The sequence below is a fragment of the Monodon monoceros genome, unplaced genomic scaffold (assembly GCF_005190385.1).
Source record: "Monodon monoceros isolate NGI ecotype Baffin Bay Population unplaced genomic scaffold, NGI_Narwhal_1 Super_Scaffold_7, whole genome shotgun sequence".
Classification (NCBI taxonomy): Eukaryota; Metazoa; Chordata; class Mammalia; order Artiodactyla; family Monodontidae; genus Monodon; species Monodon monoceros.
In genome coordinates this window covers 64,217,524-64,243,393 of record NW_021703784.1, presented here as the reverse complement: position 1 = coordinate 64,243,393, position 25,870 = coordinate 64,217,524, and the positions used below count along the sequence as shown (strand labels likewise).

Genomic DNA, 25,870 nt, shown 5'->3' with positions numbered 1-25,870 from the left:
CACACACACACACACACACACACACACACACACACACACACACACACGGTCCTGCTGGCATGAGGGAGCAGACAGGGCTCATAGCGCCTGGAAGGGGCTGATTAATGTTTGTGAATAGCTGAGGCCCAGATCCACTCCAGATGGTGCTGAGAGGCATCCACATCAGGGCGAAGGTGGGAGTTCTGGCTGCATTTCATTCATTCCCATTCTACCTGTGGCTAAGCAGGAGCTTGGCTATATGTCTGGTACCTGACATGCCTGTGCTACACGGCTTAGCGTTAATGATGAACCACGTGCACAGTAATGCCCAGCACTTCTCGTTTGGCTAATGCTTGATGACGTAAACTAGTACACCAAAGGATAAACCTAAGTGAGGTGGGTGAGCAAGACAGTGTCTGTTCATGTCGGAAAAGAGGGAGGACCACGTTCTGTTTTGCTTGACTCACAACCAGGAGCGCCAGGCTCTTAGAGTGAGCACTACACAGCCACGTGACTCCAACATGGCGAGGCCTGTTCCATAACCAGAAAGCAAACAAGCAGTCACCTGTCAGGTAGAGGACACCTGCTGTTTGTCTATCTCCCACCTCCACATCCCTGGGGACCTTTTCCTCCCTCATGTCAATCACGTGATGTTTAAAAGGGCTGCCAAAGACAGTGGTCAGCTCCTCTGGCTTTGGCCACAATAACTGGCCCAGGGGTGAGCCAGTTGAAATCCTTCCCTGAGATTTTTTTCCATACCAAGCAGGAAGAGAAAGATTCTGGTCTTTTGGGTCACAGAGCTACAAAGATATGAACGAGAGGCTAGCATCATGAAGAAAATCTGTTTGCAGGAGGGAAGAATGAAGCCAAAACAGAGCAAAACATCTAAGAGAGATGGAAGGAGAGAGGATGGGAAAGACTGTGAGTGTCTGGACCTTCCTGTTTATACGAGTTAATCATTTCCCTCATTTCCCTGTTTTGTTTAGGTTAGTTTGAGTTTCTGAAACATGAGGATAAGGTAGCCTAACACAGTCACAACCATCCGTAGAGTGCATTTTCAAATGTATCTTCTACACTTTAGGATCCAAGTAGTTTTTATGGGATGGGTTACCACATTTCAAATGTCTTTGTTCCTCCTCCTGAGAAAGGTGTATAAATTCCTGGGCAAGAACCACTCTTACCCAGCATCACTAACTAAAGACAGTCCTTTTGCTTTATATCTTAGGCATCAACGATGACCTGCCAAACACAGGATGTAAGGACTCTTCCACTCCAAGCCATCATAGCTTATAAAATAGGGGCTGGCCAGACAAACCAGGCAACCGGCTAGTGGTTTTTGAAAGGACATCTTCATGGTGGTCAACTCTCCATTCCATCCCTCCACTGGCCGACTCCCTCCGAAGGTCTGTCTTCAGATCACCAAGAGAGTCCCTCAGCAGCTAGAAACTGTTGGGTGTATGGGGCAATGCATTTTCTGATACAACAAGAGCTCTGAAAATTTTCCTTGAGAAAACATATTGCACCCCAGCCACCTGACTTCTATGGGTCATTTTAAAAGAAAACCACCACATACAATTACTGAAAAGGGTGAAGCTTTGAAAGTTAAAAGCTTCCCCCTCCTGGAACTCTGAAGAGCTGCCCAGTGAACCATGAACCGTGAAGTTACAACAACTAGGAAAGGAGGTACTGGGCAGGGGTGGCACTTAGGATACTGGCCCCACCTCCCACCCCCCTTTATTCTTTAACGCTTCCCTCTCCCCTGTGTAAGGCCAAAGCTTGGCAGGTTATAGGCAGGCCCCTCCTGGATGGCTAATATGCTCTGGGCTAAGGCGACTGGGCTGCTTCAGCCTGATGGAATGCCTGCCTGTGCTCCAAACGGTCTGTGCGTCCCAGGCTCAGAGGAGCCTGGCAGCTGTCTCCCCCGGGGCAAGGGAAAGCGGCGTATCCCACGGTGGACTCAACGGCTCCACATCACCAAAACAAAAACACAACAGTCCTGATCTCTATGGAGAGTTCAATCCTCTTGTCTAGGATTGGCACTGACTAGAATTCCAAGGGCTCTGGCTGAGCTACCTCCTGTGAGGTCTAAATACAGCTCGCTCGCTGCTTTTAACCTAAACATGCAGCCTGGAACAGTGCCCAGGGCTGACAGCCCCCAGGGAACTCTTGACTTCTGGCTGCCCATTTGGGGATGGGTGATGCAGAGCTATCAGAGATGTGGTGCGCTGGGCAGCCCCACGTTCACCGATGTCGCCTACGGCCACTCAGTGGGGAAAGTGACCAGCTTGTGGAGGGTTAGCTGTGAGTGGGATCCTGAGCAGAGGAAGGGGATGGGGAGGTGGAGAATGTGGAGATGTGAAGAGGAAGAGAGAGAGAGGGAAGAAAAGACAGTAAAGACCAAAGACCTATTTTTTTTTTTTTTTTGCGTTACGTGGCCATCTCACTGTTGTGGCCTCTCCCGTTGCGGAGCACAGGCTCTGGACGCGCAGGCTCAGAGGCCATGACTCACGGGCCCAGCCGCTCCGCAGCATGTGGGATCTTCCCGGACCGGGGCACGAAGCCGCGTCCCCCGCATCGGCAGGCAGACGCTCAACCACTGCGCCCCCAGGGAAGCCCCAAAGACCTATTTCTTACCCAACTAAAGTCAGGGAGCTTTCTAAAATGTTTGCTCCCAGGGCGACACAACTCTAATTATGCCTCTCTAGGGAATTTAGGGCCTAAGCCCTAGAATCAGAGAGATCGAGGTTGCCTTCTTATTACGTAACTTTGGGCAAGGTAACTGCCTTCTCAGATTTCATATCTCTTAAATGATCCAAAGGACTACTGTGCTGTTCACCAAGACCACGTACAGAATGCGCCTGGCCCAAAGAAGCTACCTGGTAAACAGGAGCTACTAGAAGAAGTAGTGGTAGTAGTAATAGTAGAAACAGGATGACATCAAGCATGCCTTCATCTTCTCCGCCTTGGGAAGGACACAAGAAGAGCTGCTGAGGCCATCATGATAAGACAGAAGCCCCCAACCGGGATAAGCTGTCCATACACAGACAAAGGCAACCTTCAGCTGAGCCAAACAATAAAACACATCCACACCCACTAAGAACCTTACAGTGGCAACAGTTTCCTAACCTCCCAACAAGCCAACCCACATGGCCCACAGGGTAAGAAGCATCCATGCTGGAGTTTCCCTTACCTTGGTGTTCATACAAGACTTCCCTCGCTTATACTCTTTGTGGGACCCACGCTTGTCCAGTTTGTACCACAGGGCCTTGGCCTTCCAGGTGGTCACCTTGGACTTGAGCTTGGAATAAAAGTTTCTGTGGTCCAGAGGGTCTAGATCCAGGTGCCGTGTGAGGATGTTGAAGGCCTGGAGGGTGCCTTTGCACGTGGAAGCCTGGACAAAGTTCTCGAAAACCTGCCCAGCCTGGGCCTGCTTCTCGTCCTCGTTTTCCCCCATGTTTCAGGAGTCACGTAGAGCAGTGGTGTGGAGAGGATGGAGGAGAACACCATGAAGTACCTGGAGAAACGTCACACCTGCAAAGGGAGGCAGAGGCAGAGGTGAGCTTCCTGGATGAGGGTAGAGTGGGGAGAAGGTGTGGAGAGGTAAAAATACAATTCCTTTAAGACACTAACATACTAAACATAACACTTAATACTAAACATACATAATGCATAGGAGAGGTATAATCATACCTTCTAACCTGGCAATGCTGCCTTGCTGGCAATCTCTCTCCCCAACACTCCACTCCCCTGGCTGGCTGAAAAGAACTACACATTGCCAAAGATATATCCTGGCTGATGTCAATATTACCTGGTCAATCTTGCTATGAGCAGTGGTTCTGGAAGTAGTAACTAGCAAAAGGAAAACAAACAAAACCCAGAAAAGCACACTAGATTTAGCACTGTTGGAAACCCATAATTCTTGGTGCCATAAATTGGTTGACTAATGTTAACGTAAACTAATCACATGACATGAGTGCACAGCCCCCAAAATGCAAAGCACATGCCTCATGACCACCATCCCACCTATCCTTAGACACCACACTTTTAAGTCTTCCTTCGTTAGTTACCAGAAGGCGGGTCTTTCCCTTCTACAGACAGCAAACGGCAACTTCTCAAAATTCCTCTCCATTCCTAGTATCTGCTAGAAGCACAGCATCCACCTCAGTCAGACATACAGAAAGAGAGAGAGACACGTGGGTCTCCTCCTGATGTACAAAGGGAGCCTGTGCTTTGTAAGCCCAAGCTGGGAGCTATTTGGAACAAGTGCTTAGTCTGAAGGAAGGAAAAACGCGATGGAGGTTCATTCACATCACAAAAATAGCTTGCCTGGGTTTTGGCCATCGTCCTTTCTTCTCTGCACCACTCTAACCTCAGGCATTTTCTTAGGAAAGTCATTTAAGTTTCAAAGGAACAAAAATAAATTAGAGCTGATTTTCCAAAGCACTAGCTATTTTTCCAGAATCTAAAGCTAGTGCAAGAAGATAAATGTGAAGGAGCTGGGGCTGGCCCAGCTGCCAGGAGGGCTTGAGGGGGTCTGTAAACGCATACCAAGCTCCCCCACACAGAGGCCTGGCAGGGGGAGGTCAGCAAACAGAGACAAAGCCCTCGGGCTGGGCAGCTTCCCACTCTCCAGGCCGAAATGCCACTGTGGGTGCATTTGCATTGCGGGCTGGCTTTATAAAACTGAAAGCAGAGAATGGTGTTTATCTTCTTCCTTAATCTTTTACTCATTCATTCAGCAATAACTACTGGTGCCTTAGCAAGGGCCACGCATCACCCTAGATGTTGGGGATACAGAGACGGAGCCTAGTGAGGAAGGCAGGCCCGTAAATAGTTGATTACAAGACAGCCAGGCCAGCACTTGTAAAAAATGAACACAGCACACGGAAGCCCAAAGAAGGTGTTAAACAGAGCCTGGAGGAGTCCAAAGGAGCCACAAGAGGGAAATGCCAAAACGATACAATTTTAGGAACAAGGTGGTTTTCACTAGAAGACTGGGGAATGGACCATATGAAGGCCTGAGTCTGGAAAAAGCCAGCACAGCTGCAGAATGACAGCAAGTTCAAGGTGTCGGGAGTTCAGGACTGGTGACCAGGTGTGGTGGGGTGTCTGCGGCAGACTGTAGGGGGGACCCGGCTTCTCCAGAGGGCCGTGGGGCTCAGGAGACAGAGCAGCGGGGTGAGACAAGTCTTTGGGAAGATGGCCGGGGTGGACTGGAGAAGGAGGCAGCTGAGGGGCTGCCCAGCACAATGAGGAAAGAAGCTTGGAGAGCAGGAGAAAGAAAAGCACACACATTCACGTTATGTGGCCTGGCTGGACACCACCTGTGAGGGGCCGCCTGCTGGGGGCCGACAAGCTCTCCAGGCAGCCAGATACTGATGGGTGCAGCGGCACGGGCTACAGCGTAGGACCCTTCCCTCCCACCTCTTCCCCCAAAAGCTTCCAACGGGCCTGGCACCAGGCTCGGCCAAAGGGAGAACAGTACATTCCCTGCTCCAGGCCCAGCCAAGCTCCACTCTGCAGACGGGACTCCGTCCTCTAGTCCCCTCAACTCAACAAATTCAACCAACTTGGAAAGCTGGCACCAAAAGACATGGATTCCCTGTAGCGTGATCAGTCGGCTCCTTTAATGTCTGCAGTGCTCACGTTGGCATCACTCACATAAACTTTGCCTCTTGCACATGGGGAAAGTCTCAACTTTCCCCATGTGCAAGACTCACCACCCAGAGAGCATAAACAGAGAACAAGACTCGTTCGCTTTTCAGAGCATATTAACATCCTCTGTCTTTATCTATCTTTGGAACCACTTGTATGTCCGGGATTGAACAAGGGCTGCAGTAGCTGATTGACAACTGCAAAGCTACTTGAGTTCCACTGGAATCCTCCAGTCCTTCCTGACGATGGGCAGGTGGTGCAGAGAAAAACCACAGGCTTTGGGCCTCTTGAAACCCGGGTCCAAAGCTCAGCTTGGCCCCTCACTGCCCACCTGGCTTCACACAAGCCATGTAAGCTCTGAGCCTCAGCTGCTTCTTTTGTATGAGAGCTTGCAGAGTTGCTGTGGAGTGAGAGATTCCTGAGTGATGGCAGAGCCTGGCCCTAGGAGCACCAGCGTGATGTGATGTATGCTGAAGCCATCACCTGGGGCAGATTTGAAGCTGGGGAGGCACTAGTTTGAAAAAAGAATTTTGTAAATCAATTCTCCAAGTCGCCAACTCCGCCTTGTCTAAAATGGTGAACTGTTTTGAGTTATCAAGCCAGACCCGACTCCCAAAGAATAATTTATAAACTGGAAGAACCTGACTCCTCCCAACCTCCCAGCCGCCTCCCCTCCTCCCACAAAAGAAAAATGAACAACTTAATTTTAGGGCCCCAAGGGAAAGAGACAAAGTGGTGCTGAGGGCCCTGGGTGGGTGTGAGAGCTCCAGGAACTAGCTCTTATCTGGAGTGAGATACGGGAAGGTGGAGGGAGATGGCTGGACAGAAGAAGATAAGCCCTGCCTGGGACTGTGCCCGCGCAGCCCGTGCCAGGCTCGGCCCTGCCTCCCTGCTGTCTAAAGGGTTTAGTCTCAACCTTTAAAGCTGCTTTCCAATTGAAGTCAGAGACCTGAGAAATAACTCTGACACCCATGCGGAGTAGGTCTCCTCCCAGAAAAGCATCCAGATATTCGGAGTGTGGCAAACCTGGGTGTGAGTCTGGTCTCACGCACTCGCTAGCCGAGTGACCCTCGGCATTTTATCTAGTCTGTCTCAGCCCGTCTTCTCATCTGATCAGTGGGGATACCAATACTCGAGTCACAGGGGGGCAAGGAATAAATTCAATCATGTGGGTAATGTATTTAGCACCTAGTGACTCCATGATGACCAGCACTCATGACTATTTGTCAGATGGCTCAAACGTCATCAGACCAAAAGGAAGAGAAGAAGGAACATAATTATGACCACTGATACTAGCTTCCCAGGTCAAGCAATTATATATACTTTACAATTAGAGGCCATGGGCTATCTATACAGAAGATCTGGTTTCAAATCCACTTCCTAACTGTGTAGCCTTGGACAACTCCACTTCTGAGTTTTAAGTTCCTCATATGAAAAGTGGGGAACCTCATATGAGGAAATTTGGGTAATGAACTGAAAACATCCATGGAACAAGGTAGTTCTGTGAGTGAACTAGAAAGCCTGATTTAGAAGGGTTCCCCTGAGTCTGAGTCCCAGCTTCCAGAAACTGGAGTGCAGTATTTTGCTGGATACCGCTCTCTTTCCCTAAAAGAAGAAGGTCAAGGATTAGTTAAATCAGAGGATCCTGGGTAACAGTTCTCGTTAGCCTTCCTTGTCAATCACCACCCAGCTGTTGCCTTTTTGGAGTTTGATATGAAATATAAAACCAACTACTCAGAAATATGAAAGGTTTCTGCATTTTCCGGGAAGAAACAAGACGTGATGCTTTAGTTTCTAAGAATAGCCTTAAAGCAATTTGGTCTTTGCCAACTGGAGTCCCTTATTTGTGGTTCTGCCTATGTGACTTTATGAGTCACAAAGCAATTCCCTTTCCCTGCCTCTGGCTGTTACAAATTAGAACCCAGGGCCTCAGATCCCAGCACTGGTAATGGGCTCTTAGCCCATGACAACTGGGAGACAAGTTCAAGGTTTATGCAGAGGTCCTGAGTAGCTCTCAAAACGAGAGATGAGCCTCCTTGGCCCAAGAGCTGCCAATGCACTCACATGTGGGACTCCCACCCTCTGCCTTTCCTGGGCCTCATCACCTGCCAAATGGCATCAAAGAGTGTGACCAGGCAGTGGATAAAATGGAGTTCTATAAAAACTTAAGGAGGGCTGGGAGGGACACCGGGCAGAACCTTCCCTCCAAGCAGCATGAGGTAAGCACAGCCCTCAACCCTCCTACCCTGAAGGCTCACAGACATGTTTCAAGGTAAATGCAATCTAAAAACCAAACCCTCTCCTCATTTCCACTGCCAAGCCCCCCATTCAAACTTACCATTTCCCAGGTTAACCTCCCCAAAGGGCCATGGGGCAGGGTCCAGTTTCCACAGCAGTGAAATGGGGGTCTTCACCCCTGTGCACCCACAGGTGGTTGGAAAGACTAAAAGCCCCCGGTTCTGTGCCTCGCACTCAGAAGACCCTGGGTCATGGCTACTTGGATCTGACATCTGAGATGAGGCAGGAGGCGGCCAGGGCCAAGGCGGTGGGAAACGCCTCCCACGCTGCCTCTCTGCAGAGCCCAGCATGGGGAGAACACTTGGTTTACAGGTGATGTCTGCAGACATCACCCTCTCATCTGGCCCAGGGAGGCCTGGCTTTCCATCTACCAGGGCACGTGACACCAACTTGAACCTAAAGGGGCAAATCCCAGCGTTGGGAAGGGACAGAAAGGGCCACTTTGAATCTCCTTCCAGCCAGGGGTCCCAGCCTTGCCTTGGTCAACTCCCCGAGTGGAGCACGCACCACTTCCTGGGGCAGCCTGCCCCACCCTTGCCTCCTCTGGCTGGAAGAGAGCCTCAGTGAGATGATTCCTGTTAGCTGCTCTCCAGGGAGATCAATGCTGTCTCTCCAATGGCTCCTTCCCGCTCCTGGTTTTAGCCCTTGAGATCACCCACAGGAAGTCAAAGCCCCTTCCATGCAGGCTGAACTCACACATGCAGTCTACTTACACATGCCATCTGGTGCCCCAACTGGAAAGGCTAATGAAAACGCACCCAAGAGATGTACTGTGAAAGTCCACCCAAGTGCCCAGCCTGCAGCAGGGCCTGGACACTGCCCTCCGTCTACACTGGCCCAGGGTGGGGAGCTCGGGAAAGAGACTCCAGGGGCACTGCAGGCCCTGGCCTTCTGTGCTGCTCCCCCTGTGAGAGGCCAAGGCCATGTGGTCTTGCTCTTCCATCCCCAGCCCTCCCCTCACTCCCTTTCGATAGCGACTTGACTCCACTGCTCTGGCTTGAAATGACCTCACACATTCCCACCTCCTCACCTCAGTCCATTTCCTTGTGGAATCACTCACAGTAACAGATCCCAGGATGACCTGAGACCGACCCCTCCACCTCAAACCCATGAGTCAGAGGCCCATGTGCTGACCGGTCACAGTGCCAGGAAGGAGGCCAACATCACCAGGGGCCCACGGCAGCCAGGCTCTTTCACATCATCCTATGGGGTCCTCACAAGAAGTCTATGCGGTAGGGTGCTTCTCTCTCTCTCTCTCTCTGTTTCGACTCTGTAAGAAGCAAGGACTTTGGGGGTAGCGGGTAATTCCAGAACTTGCTCATCTCACTTTCCTTAAGCAAGTATAAATTTGCCATGTGTGGCTGCTACGTGTGTGTGCGTGTGCTCACGTACATGTATGCATATATATGAGTATGTGTATAAATGTATGTCTATGTGTGTATATGTATTGCATATATGCATGCTTGTATGCATGTGTGTACACAAACACACACGTACAAATTTTTTAATTTTTCCACAATGATTTCTGGCCAGTGTCCCACATCTCTGCTTGTACTGCTAAGCCTGTCTTTAAGAACCCTCTAGGAGAAGCAAAGCCTTTGAGGTGGGCAGAACTCGGGCCTGGGCATGAGGAGACTGAGCCTCATCTGAACAGCGACAACCACACTGCTCAGCTGCTCACGGGTGCCAGACCCTGTCCCAGGTCCTTTACATCCGTGATCTCATTCAACCATCCTTATTTGACTGAAGAGAAGGCAGATTCAGAGGGGCAAGCAGCCCCCTCCATTTGCCAAGGTACCGAGTGGACATGCTGTAAAATGAGCCCAGTTCCATCTCACTTCAAAATCCATGCTCTTCATCACCGATTGATACGAGCCATGGAGACGGAAATAATACGACCTGCTTTTTCTGAAGCCGCCGTGTCAATTAAATGGGTTAAGTTCTGTAGTCCCTGAAGTTCTTTCAGGCTCCTAGAGCCTGCAAACGTCAACAACGGGGTGTGGCTTCATAAGTTATGGTGCAACCAAACAATAAAGGATTAGGCAGTCCTTTAAAATAATATTTATAAAGACATTTAATCCTTCTGGAAAATGCTTATGCCCTAAATCAGGGTGGAAAGAGCAGGATACAAATTCAAGTACTCGATATGATTCCAACTCCTTAGAGTAATATCTAAAGGAGAAAGGAAACAAGCCAAAAGTGAACAGTGGTCATGTGTGTGATGGTATTTCAGATGATTTATGTTTAGCTTTATACTTTTCTTTATTTCCAGATTTTCTACTGGAAGCACACACAGCTTTTATAACTCCCTCCTCTATACGTTCCAAGCCCTGGAGTCTTCTCTCCCTGACTAGACTATCTTGGTCTCATGTATCTTCTCTTCCTCAGGCCTGTACGGCTCCAGCCACACTAGCAATGCCATTCTTCTCCAGAAAAGAAAGGGCCATCCTGTAAGAAGCCCTGACACTGCTAATCTAATGAACGGGCTTACATTCCAACAGGTGAGGGACGAGGTCCCCAAGACTGCATTCCTGCCACACCTCTGCTCACTAGACCACAGACTTGAAAGTGGGGAAGATAATACCTCTGACATGATCTCAGCTATGCCAAGAGACCCCCTGCCAGTCAACCCCACAAGAAGGACACCTGCCTACCTGGTTATAGGCCAGGACCTGACAAAATAACATACATCTCAGCACACACACCAAACCCATCTCACCACTAAAAACTCAGCAGCCTCTTCTGCATATGCCCTAAATCACCTTCATGACCCACTGGCTGCCTGGGAGTACTGTGAACTCCAAATTCCAATTTCCAGGAGGCCACCCTATCTCAAAACTAATGGGAGAGATACCTAGAATAAGCAAATTCATAGAGACAGAAAGTAGAAATTCATAAAGACAGAAGGACAGGGGCTGGGGGAAGAGGGAAATGGGAGTTATTGTTTAATGGGTACAGATTTTCAATTTGGGATGATGAAAAAGTTCTGGAGATCAATGGTGGTGATGGTTGCACAACCATGTGAATATACTTAATGCCACTGAATCCGAACATTTAAAAACGGTCATAATAGTAAATTTTGTCATGCATATTTTCCCACAATAAAAAAAATATAACAAAATGCGTTAAAAAAACAAATCATCGCCACCTTACAGTAGGAGCTGTCCAAGGCCAGAGGACAGAATTTTGGCCTAATTAACAATGAAGCAAATTATCTAAAATACTTCTGAGTTAAAGTGTAATAAAATAAATAGTGAGGGCTTCCCCGGTGGCGCAGTGGTTGAGAGTCCGCCTGACTATGCAGCGTACGTGGGTTCGTGCCTCGGTCCGGGAGGATCCCACGTGCCGCGGAGCGGCTGGGCCTGTGAGCCATGGCCGCTGGGCCTGCGCGTCCGGAGCCTGTGCTCCGCAACGCGAGAGGCCACAGCGGCGAGAGGCCCGCGTACCGCAAAAAAACAAAAAAACAAAAAAAAAACAAAAAAAAAAATTCAAATAAATAGTGAAAGAATCCTGCTGTTTTTTTATTTGGCTCAATGGCATAATTTCTTGGTTTTTATTTTTGTTTTTGTTTTTTTTGTAAGTCATCTGGGCTCCTCTCAGTCTTCCTTCCAAATCTCATTTGGCTCCAGGAAGCCTTTGGAAGCTCAGCCCTGCCAAATTCCAATTTTCATCTCTTATTCTGCCTTCCCCAGGCCACCACCACCAATGCCGCCCCTCCCTCACTCAGCACCTGTAAAATCTGCTTCAACATCACAGGGAAGGTTGGGTAGGGGCTCCCTGCTCTTAGCTTTCAGCGCCTACCATCCCTTGCCTGGGGAGAACACTCCTGTGTTCTGACAGTCCCTAGACAGTGCAGCCAGCAGACTGCAGTTCCTTGAAAGCAGGGAGCATTCTTCCCTGCAGTGTACAGATTCCCTAAAAACTCCCCAAGGGCAGGTCCAGATCAGCCCAGATCTGTTGCACATGCCATCAGACTCCAACGAGGAAAAACAATGGCCGTGTCATTAGATAAGACTTCTGTCTCTCAAAATCAGAGCTTCGCATATTTTTCATTGACTAACATCAGTTTCAGGGACACTGGGTATGAATCCTGTCCACGTTAGGAGAATCCTGCTGCGAGGCAAAGAAGCTTGCCCGTTTGAAAAAACAGTGAGTCTGACATATCATATACCATACTTACTGTTCTTTTTTTTTTGTTGTGGTACGCAGGCCTCTCACTGTTGTGGCCTCTCCCGCTGCGGAGCGCAGGCTCCGGACGCGCAGGCTCAGCGGCCATGGCCCACGGCCCAGCCGCTCCGCGGCATGTGGGATCTTCCCGGACCGGGGCACGAACCCGCGTCCCCTGCGTCGGCAGGCGGACTCTCAACCACTGCGCCACCAGGGAAGCCCCATGCTTACTGTTCTTAAGCACAGCACATGGATGTGAACAAATCCTTTTACCCCACTAACTCCTAGTCTTCCTTCAAAGCTCTTCTCCTCTAGACACTCTCCGCCTCCCTGTCGCCAACCCCTTTCCAAAATGCGTTGGATCTCTCCCACAGTATCTGTACTTACCTCGATTACAGTAAGTCCTGTGCTGAAATTAATTTTTCACTTCCCTACTCCCAGTTCCTAGCACAAGGCCCTCTCTATACAGTATGTGCTAAATGAATGAATGAATGCTCAGACCTTGGGAACATAATAATCCTTGACATTTAACAAGCATCTATGAAGTCTTGAGCAGCAAGATAAAAAGCTTTCTATGTATTAAAGAAGTTAATCATTGTAACAAACCAAGGCATCCTTAGATACTGTTATCTAATGATAATGGTATCCCCACTTCTCAAAGAATTAGAAAAGTTGGCAACTTGGCAAGGGCACATGGCCAGAAGTAATGAACTTGTGCGTGACTTGACATCCTAGAGCCAGAGTTCAGAGCCCACATCTGTAACCACCATCCCATACAGCTCCCACACAAAGTGGATGGAGGGATCCAAGTGCTGCCTCGCACACCACATCAGGGACGTGGCCTCTGCTCTAGACCCTTTGGTTCATGATACTCTCTTTCATCAAACTCCAAAATGCCAGGATCTGGCACAATGAGATCTCGATGCAATAGTGGATAACTGTGGTGAATATACCAATAAAAAGTCAGCTGAGGGGTGGGTGACTTTCTAGCCCAGGTGGGTATGGCAGAGGCAGGCCAGCTGATCACCAGACACATTGCTCCTTCCTCCTGGGCCCTTCCTTGCAGCTGTGTGAGCCCACGTGACCAGTTCCAGGTAATGGAATGTGAGCAGAAGTGACGCACGCAACTTCTAGGACCAACCCATGAGAACCTCCCATGGCAATCCTCCAGGCTCTTTCCACTTCCGCCAGAGCATAGCAGCCACGGAAAATACATGTGCAAGATGGCAAAGCCATGAGAAGGAGGGAGCTGGGCTCCCTGATGCCCACTTGGAGGAAAGCAGTCTATGACCAGGAACATTTGGACTTCACATATGTGAGAAATAAACCTGAAGTATGTGAAGACACTGAGAATCAAGGGTTTATCTGTTAGGCAGGAAATACCAATTAATCCAGTAGGTAAACCATAGCATGGTAGGAATGCCAGATTTGTCATTGGAGGTTAACCCCCAGAAATATGCCTGACCACCCCTCATTAAGGAACCTCCCCATACACATATATACCCTCTGGTGAATATACCTTATTATATACCCTATAATAAGAAAAGAGAATGGGACAGATAGGCTAGTCGTTTCCTTGGTTTCAATAACCCCCTGAACCCTCAGGAAGCCCCTGGAAGCCTATGTGGTGTGGTGGAAAGAATGTGGACTTCCGAGTCCCCAGCATTCCCTTGAGCAAGTCACAAACAACACAGAGTCCCTGTGAAAATTAGATGAAGGTGCCTCTCGTGGGGCGGGCTCAGGATGTGCTTTTCCAGCGTCCTTCCAGCCCACTGCCCTGGGGATAACACCCACCACGCGAGGTAGCCCAAGCCAAACCACAGCAGAAATAGGGGCATTTTCACATAGGTGGTAAGGGTGATCATCTCCCCCTTATCTACCTTAAGCTGAGATGGGACAGTTAAAGCATATTTTCCACCGAGTCTTTGCCCAGCACACCCTTAAAGTCACCCCCCAGGTGAGCCTTTGTGTCTGGATGGCTGAGCTCAGGCCTCAGGGACTGCAACCCTAGTAATCAGTCTGGAGGATAGAGAAGGATGCTGGGGAGGAGGCATAAAAGTCATGGAAAAGCGAACTTGAAAAGGATTTCTCAACAACGCCTGCTTGCTCTGCACACACCATACCCAGGAGCCCAGGACAACCACAGAGCAGTCCCTGCCCCAGAAGCTCACAGCCCAGCCGTGTCTCATGGAGTCTGTCCTCCAAAGGCTCCCCCATTTTGAAGAACTGTGCCAAGTAACTACATTTTTTCAAACCAAAAAAAAAAAAAGAACTCATTGCCTAACAAAAGTGTTTTTTGTTCTTTTTTGGATGTGTGAATTTAACAATGTGAAATCAGTCTCAAAAATGTGCACAAATTCAACCACAGTTAGATCTACATTTGCTCTTAATAATGGCACTCTCCCTCCTTCCCCTCACAGTCTAGGTTCCCAGTAGGAAAGTCTAGCCTGGCAATGTCCACTTCCTCACTTCCACTCACCCTCTAATCTACCACAGTCTCATTCCCCCTCCCACACATAGCCCACCTAGGCATCATGCCCAAGGCCACCACCAACTCTGTGGCTACAGCTAACTGTCACTTATTGGACCTTATCTTGCCCATGGTCTCTCCCATCTTCAGTCTGTGCAGACACATCTCTCTCTGAATGCCCCTGAAATTTCCCCAGATTCTGATCTGCACACTCCTCCCGTTTTCAAGGACCTCAACACACCCACAGATCAACCAATATCTACATCCCAATGACCCATCAAGCTATCCCTCTGTCGTGAACCTCCAGCTGCTTTCCAGACCTGTATTCAACTGCCAATTACACTCTTCCCCTGACTGTCTTGCAGAGACCTGACATGTGGTCAGTTTACCTTCCGCCTTCACCTCCCTGGCACCCCCAGCCTCAGTGAACAGAACCATCTGTACCCAGACTCTCACGCCACACCCCTGGAGTCACCTCCTCTGCCCCCTTTCCCTCACCTCGAGGAGCCAGCCAGTCACCGAGCACTGCCTCTGCAATAGCCCCAGTCGCTGCCTCCTGTCCAGCCTCCCCTCTCATTTAACCCTCAAAACCTCCTCAGAAATGCCCTTCCTGCTTGCTCCCTCCAGTCCACCAGCCTCTCTCTGGAGCTGCTGCCAGAGAGATCTTTCCACCAGAAATGCACACTTGGTCAGGTTCTGTTCCTGTTCCAAACCCTTCAGCAGCTCCCTGAGCATCTTCAGGGTGAGAGCCAAACATCTCAGCAGAGCAAGACAAAACCCACCTTCCTGCTTCACCCCTTGCCTGCTCTCCAGCCGCCACCTCACCATTTCCCTGACCCCACGACCAGACCTACTCAGCCATCTGCATCTGTAGCTCCCTAACAAACTGAACTCTTCCGGGCCTCCCTCCCTGTGCCTTTGCTTATACTGGTCCCTCCATCTAGAAGGCCCATCCAGACTCCGTTCACTTGGTAAAAACCCAGTCGGCTTTAGGGCTGAAACATCAAAGGGAGCAGAGTGTCAGGGGCCCCAGTGTGGGCTCTGGAGTCAGGCAGACTTGTTACAAACCTGACCCACCACTTACTAGGTGTGTGAGCCTAGATGAGTCACCTAATTTCTTTGAACCTCAGTTTCCTCATCCATAAAATGGAGATAATAACAGTCCTGACCCCACTGGGTTACATGAGGATGAAACTGACGCCAGGCTAGGCAGTATCCTTGGCTGCAACTCTTCTTTGAAGTCTTACCTTGGTCTCCCCACACCCCCTTCTCCTACACTGTACTCCGTGGTGGTTCCAGTGATGGTTGCATACAGACTATCACATGAACTACTTTTGGGTCTGCCTGCCTCACTGGACCGTGAGCTCTCTGATGCCAGATGTTGCATATCCAGGGCCCGGCACCTGTGCCTCTGGCAATGGCAGATGTTCAATAACCACTGCTTGTTGGTAAAATCCAATCAAGAGCAGCCACAAAAAAAAAAAAAAAAGAGCAGCCACAAAATTTAGGCTGTGTGGTGGCATGAACTGTGACTGCCCTTTCTCTCTGACCACCACCAGAATGACCCCGGGAGCCTCCTAACTCGTCTCCAGTTTGCGTCTTCCCCTTTCCGTCTTGTCTGCACCACCCCACACTGTTCATAAAGCCCTCAGGGCTCCCTAAGCCCCACTGTATAAGTCCCAACTCCCATGATGGGCTCGTCAGCCCCCTCCACGCAGCCCCCATTTCCTTGTTAGGCTCAATTCCTAAAGGTCTTAGGGCTCCCCTGTGGCTGCATCAGACAGACTGGCCCATTTAATGCTCCACATCTGGTCTCTGCCTTCCTCCTCCCAGCCCTGCTCAAATCTTACCCATCCTCTGAAGCAAAGTCAGGCCCTGAAGTACTAATTGAAGACCTACTATGTGCTGACATCACAGTCTATTCAGGGAATCAATTTTAAATAATTATAGTTAAGAGCTGCAGTAGAGGTAGGTACCAAGACGTGTGGACACAGAGATGGGAGATGGAGTGACCCACAGCCTGGAGAGAGGCTCAAAGAAGCAGCGCCAGAGCTGGATCTTAAGGGATGAGCCGGAGTTTTCAGGCACAAAAGCTTCCCCATCCCATACTGACCCTTCTTTCACATGCATTCTTCTTACTCTCAGAGTCTGTGCCAGAGGTCACCAAGCCTGGTTCTACACCACACGATTCACTAGGAAGTGTCCAAAAATACAGCTTCCTGGGCCTACTCCCACACAGAATCTCTGCAGCCTGAGGTCCAAGGGGGAAACTGCTAGGCACTCTGGATACCAGGGGAACAAGCTCTGTCTTCCCAGCTTTACCATCTAGTAATTCCTAGAGACAGACAGTTATAACACACATGGGGTCATATGAGACACAGAACCGGCCATTTGGCACTTCATTTAGCCTTGAACCCAACACAGTTTTGTGCATTATGCTTGTCTGGACAATATAATGTATAAACTTCTTAAGGAAAAGGCCAGTGTCTTTTGTTTCTTTTCTATTTCCCAGAATATTCAGCTCAGTTCTAAGTATGCAGTTGGCATTCAATCAATATTTAATCAAATAATTCAACTTTTTGTATCATGTCCCTTTGGACTAAGTCACCCATTAACGAATTGTCTACTGATTTTTATCTTTGTAATTTTGGTGCCAGTGTGGTGTCAGCTCCTAGTAGGTAATTAGTACATGTTTGTTGAATGAATGAACATTTACCGGTAAAAATTTATTTCAGGAGGAATGGAACAGCTCTCACTGTACCACCTTTAGAGTTCACTTAAAAGACTTAAAACATTTTTCATTTGAATCATAGGCCTTTAATTTCAGGATTAATTTCCTGATATGCAATTATACATGCTTTGTTGTTTGTATTATAATTAATGTTATTAGCAATGTAAATAATACCTCCCTGGATCTTGGAGGTCAGCTGGCCTCTGTGCAGGTGTGCCCGGGGCAGGGGAAGGGGAGATGCTTGCCTGTTTCATCCAGTGAGGTGTCCACCCAGCCGGCAGTTCAGCTGGGCACACCCATTACCCCAGTCTCCACACAACGGCCTATCAACTGCATTCAACCTTTCCGAGCAGGTGTGTGCACATGCACGGGCAGGTGAGCCCTGCCTGAGTCAGAAAAGCCTAATGGGCTGTTCGAAACCTACTGACATGTCAACACACTTGGGAAGCTGGGATCTGTGATTTAAATGTGAAAAGCCCTGTGCTGCAGAAAAGCAGTCCGACAAAACAAGGATACGCATCGGGAGGCTCTTGGGAGACACGTCCAAGCATGGGATGCTCAGCCAAGCAGGGACGGGCTGGGCAAGCTGGGGTAGCCAGCAGGATGGACTCTACCTTGCTTTCGCTGGGGCCCACATTCCCATGCTTTGTTGCTGTTACTCTTCTTTGTTTGTATGTTAGGCTTGTTTTAAGCCTTGAAAATAGGACTCATAGTCTTGAGTGGGGGAATTTCTGGATGTGGATGAAAGTTCTTCTGGCCCTCCCTCCAGGCCCAAACCAGGAGATAGGAGAGTCTGTAATTCCTTTTGTGCCCAGGACCAGAGGGATCTTTCCTGGAGTGCATGCTGGATCGTGAACAGCACTCGGGCAACTCAACTCAGCCTGAGAGATATTCAATCCTTTTTGCTTCTGCTGGAAAATGGGAGGGTTTACTTGCTGGTAATGTATTTGTTTCTATATTCATCCCACAGATACCAATTACCTTGTCCCGGGCAATGTGCTAAGTGAACACAGCTTAATGGTTCTCAGATGCAGCCTCTGGGGGGTGAGCAGGCCAGAGACTGACAGGGCGAGACAGCCCTGAGCAATGCTCTCTTCCCTTCACCGGACCCGCCCAAGGGGCTCTGTGCCCACATCAAATGTGCCGTTACCAGGGGGCTGGTTCAGGTGTCTGAGCAGAAGGGAGAGAGAAAGACTGTTTGGGCCACATCCTTACTATGCAGAGGAACTGAAGTCTCCTATGAGCTGTTTTCACAAAAGCTCTTTAAAACCATGCAAGGTTTCAGACAGTAAATACAGAAAGGCCTCTCTGATTAGGGCAGAACCAGTCCCTAAAATACACTCAGCTGCTGACCCCACTTCTGAGATGATTAGCTTGACAGGTTGGTAACGGCCATTACCAACAACAAAGGCTGACCTGGAGGGTGATGTGAGCCTGTGTGAGGGGGGCCGCAGAGCTGTGAGGGGAGGGACACCTGGCTCTCCAGGTGACACTCAAAGGCCACGTTCCTGTGAGCTTAGAGATGCTGAGACAAGCACTCCAGGACCAGCGACTGCCTTGGCCATTCCTCACTCGGTGGGTCAAAACGCCCCTCCCTGACCCACACCCCGACAGAGAGCAGCCCCAGGGAGGACCACAGAAGATGTGACCGAGCCAGTGAATTTTCTGTCAAGGTTCGGGAGACAGTCTCCTGCCATCCCGATGTAAGACATTTGGGTTGGCTGAATGAAGGCGCTGGACACTTCTCTAGGTGTTTGGGCTTATGTTCTGAAAAACACATTCACTAGAGCAGCCACCATCCCAGAAAGGATTTCCTCTTTCCTTGTAAAGAAACGAAACCCAGGGGGCCACAAAAGATGGACTGTGATACGAGACCAGGAAGACCTGGACTCCAGATCGCTCTCCGGGTTTTTGCTCCCCTCCCCTCCATGAAGGGTACGTCAGGCTCAAAGTTCTGCTTCCAGAATAGGTTTCCTGGGGCAGATCTCGGCAAGGAGTTCATTAGAGAGGAGAGAGGCACGAGTTCCTGAAAGGCTCTCTCTCTTCCCCAAGACCCTTCTCACTCTAAAGCGTTGGGATTTTTAAAAGATTCTGGCTCACCCTCAGGGCAAATGATCCACTTCCTAGATACTTTTGCCTTGTAAATATTGTCCTTAAAAACAGCAATATATTTTCGCTGATCTTTAAGTAGCCTTCTCACCCCACACCCCCAGCTGCTGCAGAATTATTGTGTGGCTTTGTCTGGAATGCAAAACAATCCCTGGAGAGACAGGCTGCACATGAACCCACAAGGGTGTCTGCTATCAGCTTATATGGCAAGAGGAATCTGAGACATTTTAAATATGAACTGTCAGTGTGGCCCATCCCACCCCAATGCCCTAGCGCCATCAATAAACACCTCCACTGGTTCGTGAGACACAAAATGTAGAAAATGGACACAAACTGTCTGAACACAAGTCCCACAAACATTTCTACAGAGAAAGGTACTTCAGACGCCTGGAGAATTCATATCTGGAGAATCTCTGCTGGTCTGATGTTTCTTTCAACGACTCTCACATAATTAGCAAGTGTTTTACAAAGCCCTTAACGGTCTGTTCCCAAACCCCTCCTCCCCCAGCTTATCTCCCAACTGAAAGTTCCACTCCTTCTACGTCAGCTGAGAAAACATGCCCATGACTCCTCACTTCCAAGTACCGAATCAAGCCTTCATACCGCCACATCTTTCACTTGGAAAACTCTCTGCCTCCTTCTCTGCCTGGCAATCTCCTACTTACCCCTCAATACCCAAGTCCCAGAGCACATGCTTGGTGCCAGTTTCCCTGTGCATTGCTCTCTTCTCAGTGCTTTCAGAGCACTTGGTGTGTGACTCATTATGACACTGCTTAGAGCAGTGGCTGTGACTCTATACACATCTGTCCTGCCACCAGGTCAGGCCATGAACTCCTGGGAATAAAGGGACCAGGTCTTACTCACCTTTGCATCCCCACAACCAAGCCCAGAGCCCGGCACTCACAAGTCCCATCATAAATGCTTGATGCCTCAGTCAATGCCCGGCCCACTTGGCCCAGCTCTCCCTTCTCCATGCAAAGAGAGGCCATGTGAAATGTGGAGCGAGGAAAGGCTTTAAGATCGGACCCCCTGCATCTGAGCCCTGGCCCCTGTGGGACGTGGGCTAGTTATTTAACCTGGATCTGCCCATTTTCTCCTCGATATGACAAACAGCCATGCTCACCTCTCAGAGGGCCGCAGGGAGGAAAAACAAGGTAAAATATGTAAACCCAGCGCCTGCTCAATGGAAAGAGCTCACGATACATTTCCTTGAGCTCAGCAGAAAGTGCTGAGCCAAATGGAGCCCTCGAGAAAAAAATCAATGGCTTCTGTTCTGGTTTACGTGCCAGCAACACAGTGATGGGGCGGACGGCCTCTAACCCAAAGCGCCCCCTCTCAGAGCAAGGGATGGTGTAGGCTGCACTTGATTCATGCCCTCAGCTCCAGAGTCTCAGAAAGAGGCATGATTAGCAACAAAGCTGATTTCTGTCTGAATGATAAACCCACGAGAGTCCACTATTGCTGAGGCTGGGCCATCAGATCCTTCATTTCCTGTCTTGCATTAATCTTTCACCCCAAGCCACACCATAAAACAGAATACTGCTGACCCAACAGTGTTAAATCCCTGAGTACAAGTCAAACAGCCCACATGTGAGAGAAGGCTCAACCTCGTGGTGATGTCACACCCAGGTTTTATTAGGCCTCAATAAACAAGGAGGTTATTGTGGGCCCTGATAACACCTTGGACAATCAAGCCCAGGGTCAAGGAGAGGAGTGGGAAGGGCAGTGGCTGAACCCACGGAGAGGAGGCAATATGGCACTGGGGAAATAGCCACTTTGTATCAGGTTTGTGATTCCAAGGCTGGAAATCAGGAGACCTGGCTTGCATCTCGGGTTCCACCTCTAGCTTGCTTTATGGGTCTGGTTAAGTCACGTCTTTGTTTTCTTTGGTTTCTTTACCCATAAAACTGGAGAAATAAATCAGATGATCTGTAGGCTCTTTCCAGCTTTCATGCCCAAAGATCATCAGTCTTAGAGACAGATCCACCCTCCTCAACCCTTGCCCTTTGTGTGTTAGTTGTTTGTCTGAGACATCTCTTAGCTCCCCCTGAGCAGCTTTCCACCAACACCACAACCATTATTGCTCCAGAGTGTCTGGTCACCCCTGACCACAGAGCCTGGCCAGGGAAGAAGATGATAAACTTGGGGCCATGTGTTTAAGAACATATCTAGTATCCTTTGGTCAAACAACTGGACAGAGTCCAGGCACCTCAGGACATGGAGATCTTGGATATCCTAACAACCCCTAAGAACCTGGGCTGGTTTCTTTCCACTCACAGGTTAATCCCACTCCCCTCCTATACCAACCTGTACCTCCTAGGTCCCCAATGCACTTTCAAATCATTAGACATTTTTTTTCCAGGCTGCTTGGCAGGAGACTACGGCAGCAACAGGCAGTTTTTATCTGCACTCTGGCATATCTCGGGGTGGGGCAGGGGAGAGGCAACGTTACAAAGTCCAGGAGAAAATGCCTACAGAAGCAAGCAGAGGAGGTGGCGACCTGGAGGAGAAGACGGTGCTGATCACGAGGACAGGCAGAGTGGGCACTGGGAGTCTAGGAGGCCCCTTTAAGATGCCACAACCCTCTGTGCCTCCCTTACTTCCTTAATAAGAAATCTGAGGGCAGATGAAATTCTGCAACTGGCCCATGGCCATGCCATGCCGATGAGCTGTGAACAACCAGCACCAGATCGTGGGTCTTTTGACCTCAGCCTACTCTTTTTTCCACTCTACTCTGCTGACCTCGAGATCTAATTAGGTTGCTCTAACGAGGCCAGCTGGATCCCCTGCAGACTCTAAGCAACATGACCCAAGTGTCACTCAGGGAAAGAGCAGGCCCAGCAGGTATTTTGATAACTGCCTCCCCAGCCCCATGCATTCCTTCCCAACCTGACACGGTCTGCTGCTCTTTCTCCAGCCCTTGCCACAAAATCTTAAGGAGTTCAGAGGGAGAGTGAGAAAGGAGAGGTGGGCCTTCCTGTCCCTACAGAACCCTAAATACCTAAGATAACCCACAAAGATCTCTCTCCTTTGGTCTAGGGGAGATTGATGGGGATGAGTGGCAGGAGGGAACTGAATTAAGCTGCTGGAAGTCTGACCTGATTAGGCCAAGAGTATTCCCTGTGAGCAATTAGATGGGTCATCTGAAGGTGTATGATGACAAACAATAGGATCTGTCTCTGCCAGGGACCTTTCAAGACCAATGTTGGTCAGATCATCTCAGCATCAGGAGTTAAAGACTCAAGGAATTAATTATTCAGTGTGCGTGACCCAGTTCCCGGAGGTGAGGCTGGGTGAGAAGAGAACTCACTAGTTCCTTATCGTGGAAAGAAATTCAAATACTTCACAGGGTAGTGTTCCCTTTGCTGCCAAAGAGGATCCATTCATGGGTAAGAGTGACCCCCCCCCCCCCCCCCAAAAAAAGGAAAAAAATAGCCAAAGCTCACTCATTCAACAAATATTTATTAAGTTCCTCTTATGTCCTGGGCCCTTCAGAAATTTGCATATGGGTGAAGCTTGGTAGGGTATAAAGATGAGAGAATTTATAAACAGGAGGCCTGGGCTGTGGCCCAGCTCAGCCCATAGACAGCTACATTAACGCTGGGCAGGTCACAGCCTAAGTCAAATTCCTCATCTGTGAAATGGGAGTAAATGAAGATTTACTTATTATGAAGATGAACTGATCTTGATGAAATGTAGAGTGTAATGTAAGCCAAAGGCGTAAACAATAATGATGTGATACTGCACACTTTCCCTGCAGAAGTTTATAACCTGGTCATGTTTTGGAAAACAACTCAAGGTCAAGGTACCTATTTGGCAAAATTCACATTCTCTGTAATTTGGGCAAAGTGTATGTTTCAACCTGCCAGTGGAGACAGAGCCTGCAGTCAGTTCCAGGATCCCAGTCTGTGTGTCTAGGAAGTTTCAAGAAGAGGCAGGGTGAAACTGGAAAAAGCATGACCAACCTGGTCCTGTATCACGTCTGGATGGAATGAATGTTTCAGAAGAGCCCTAAGATTGAGATGGGGGAAAAGACCATCTGGAAGTGTGGTCAATCAGAAACAAAACAAAATTCATTTGAGCACAATAGAGGTGAGCCGGCCAGAAATGCACACACTTCCCTCCCCATACACATTTCAGACAATGATGGAATTGTCTATCGTTCAACCCTCCTCTATGCACGCACTCCACTTTCTGTGTTTCTCCGGGAAAAGGGAGGGATTCTCAGGCCCCAGCAGGCTGGCTGATCAGGACTTCTTTGCCCAGACACTAAGAACCAGAACTACGAAAGCAGCTTTCCCCTAGATCCTGCCAACCCCTTCTCATGCTGCTGCTCAGCATCTCAACACGGACTCCTCACCCTCTCCAGCCTCCCTCCACCGGGGATCCTCAGTGCCCACGAGGCCAGCCTCTGAATCCCCAGCCATGCCTGCCGGCTGCCCTTCCTCTGCGGCCTGTACCCTGCCCTAGCCTCACCCTCCCCTCCTTCCCCCCTCCACTGGGCTCTGCAGCCCCCAGCCACCACCCACCCCCTGGTCTCACACCTCCAGGGAAGCTCCTGAGGCAGGGTCAGTTTTATTCATGTCTACCTTCCCTCTGACTCAGGACATTCTGTAAGTTCTTCACCCTCCTGTAAATGCAGACAGATGGTCCCCAAATGTACTCTGACGGCTGTATACAGAAGGGAGGCAGAGGAGGAGAGAAGGGGTATGGAAAGAAAGTTAGACTGGAAATCTAGGACCTTCCGAATCTCCACTGGACAGCAGTGGGTCATGCAACCTTGAGAAAATATCCTCAGGCCAGGCCTCAGTTTCCCTATCAGGTAATGAGGGGTTTGCTCTAAATAACCTCTTGGGTTCTCTCTAATTATAAAATTTGGTTATAGAAACCAGAACTAGAACTAGCCTGGTTCACAGGAGATGTGGGTCTTGGACCTTAACAGCCTATAGTCTGAGAGCTCAGACCTCAGCCTCCATGTCTGTAAAATAAATGGGGATGACTTGACTACCCCTCCCCAGGTACGAGGCCCGCACGAGACAGAAGACAGGACTTCGTGAGCCATAAAGCCCTGAAGAAACCTCAGGGCTTGAACTCCTTGAGCCAACAAACACTGTTGCTCCCCTGCCATGTGCCCAGCCCTGGCGCTGCCCAGCTCAGACAGGAAGGCTGGAAGACAGATCCTTGCCTTCCAGGCTTCCACAGCTGGTGGGGGAGACGGACGAGTGGACAAAACTCGACTCAGCCAGTGACACACCTGAGATCTGAACAAAGCGCTAGGGGAGTGGAGAGGAGGAGGCCCCAACTTTGCTGGGAGAGTGAGGGAAGCCTCCCAGAGGGAACACGTGTCCTGGATGTGGAGATCTGTTCCGGGAGTTGTGGGACTGGAGCTGGGGTGGAAAGGAGAGGAAATTTTCAACTCTTGGACAAATGGTCTGGAAAGTCACTGGAGGGGCCCTTGAAGGCCAGTGGGAGAGTGACAGGCAGACATGTCTTTGAGGAACGTCTCTGGCAGCATTGAAGAGGACAGAGCAAGGGGACAGAGTAGGGCCAGGAGAGCAGTGGGAAGGCTCTTACATAGTTCATAAGGGTGATGATGCCATACAAGTCATTGATTTTTCACCTACACGGAGTCTTCCAGACCCTACGCCTCCATGCACCTGCTGAATTTATGGAAAGATACGAACAGGTTTGCTCTGCTTACAATGGAACCCAAGCAGAGGAAGATGCTGTGATCATATTTGCAACTCTTGGACAAACGGTCTACCATGCTTGGAAGTCACTCCCTGAAGAAGCTACCCGGCCAGATTCCTGTCTTGGCACAGACCTGGGCCAGCAGGAGACGGAAACAGCATCAGAGCTGGGAGTGGAGTCAGGACAGCTGAGAGGAAGAGGGACAGAGATTCCATCCACTCAAAGCCCACTGAGTCACACAGGTCTTTCATGTCCCCAAACACATCTCAGTCTCAATCCCTGCCACACTCCCTTCTCTGACAGCGTGGGAGGGCTGTGCGGCCTTGGAGGTGGTAGGCAAAGACAGAGGGCTTTCGCCAGCCACTGTTTCTTCATAGGGGTCACATTCACTCGGGCTTGAAGGAAGAGTGCAAGCACCCCTATCCTTTCCAAAGCCTGAAGCCAGCCCCCCAGGAGCGACTCAATGGCAGAAAAGAGATCCACCACTGTGACTTACTTACTTGATTCTTAGGCATCACAATGACTGAAGTCAGCTCCTCCCAGGACAAGCCATGCACAGGTTGCCATATTCCTTTAAAAACAAGAGCCCAACAAGGAATGTCAAGTAGATTATCTTACATTACAGCCTCCTCTCTTCTCCCCACCAAGAGGTTCCACATGCTGTGCACTTTGTCCCGTAGTAACACTTTACCCAACAAGAGGAAATGGACAGAGAATGTCTCTTCGTGCTCCAAGTTTTTCATGGGAAGAAAGGAATTATGAGACGCGTA

General features: G+C 49.5%; 1 protein-coding gene across 4 annotated transcripts in view; it reads right to left on the bottom strand.

Moving 5' to 3' along the window:
• The window catches only part of MICAL2 (microtubule associated monooxygenase, calponin and LIM domain containing 2), a 161,475-nt gene that overhangs the window by 107,472 nt on the left and 28,133 nt on the right, over positions 1 to 25,870 (bottom strand). For all 4 annotated transcript variants that reach the window (XR_003791352.1, XM_029207067.1, XM_029207068.1 and 1 more), the window contains exons 2-3: positions 25,601 to 25,671; positions 3,170 to 3,510 (exon numbers count right to left, since the gene is read on the bottom strand). Coding sequence is in view for 3 of the 4 variants with exons in the window: in XM_029207067.1 (XP_029062900.1) it covers positions 3,170 to 3,433 (264 nt within the window). In the remaining variant the exon portion in view is untranslated. The remainder of the gene's footprint in view (positions 1 to 3,169; positions 3,511 to 25,600; positions 25,672 to 25,870) is intronic.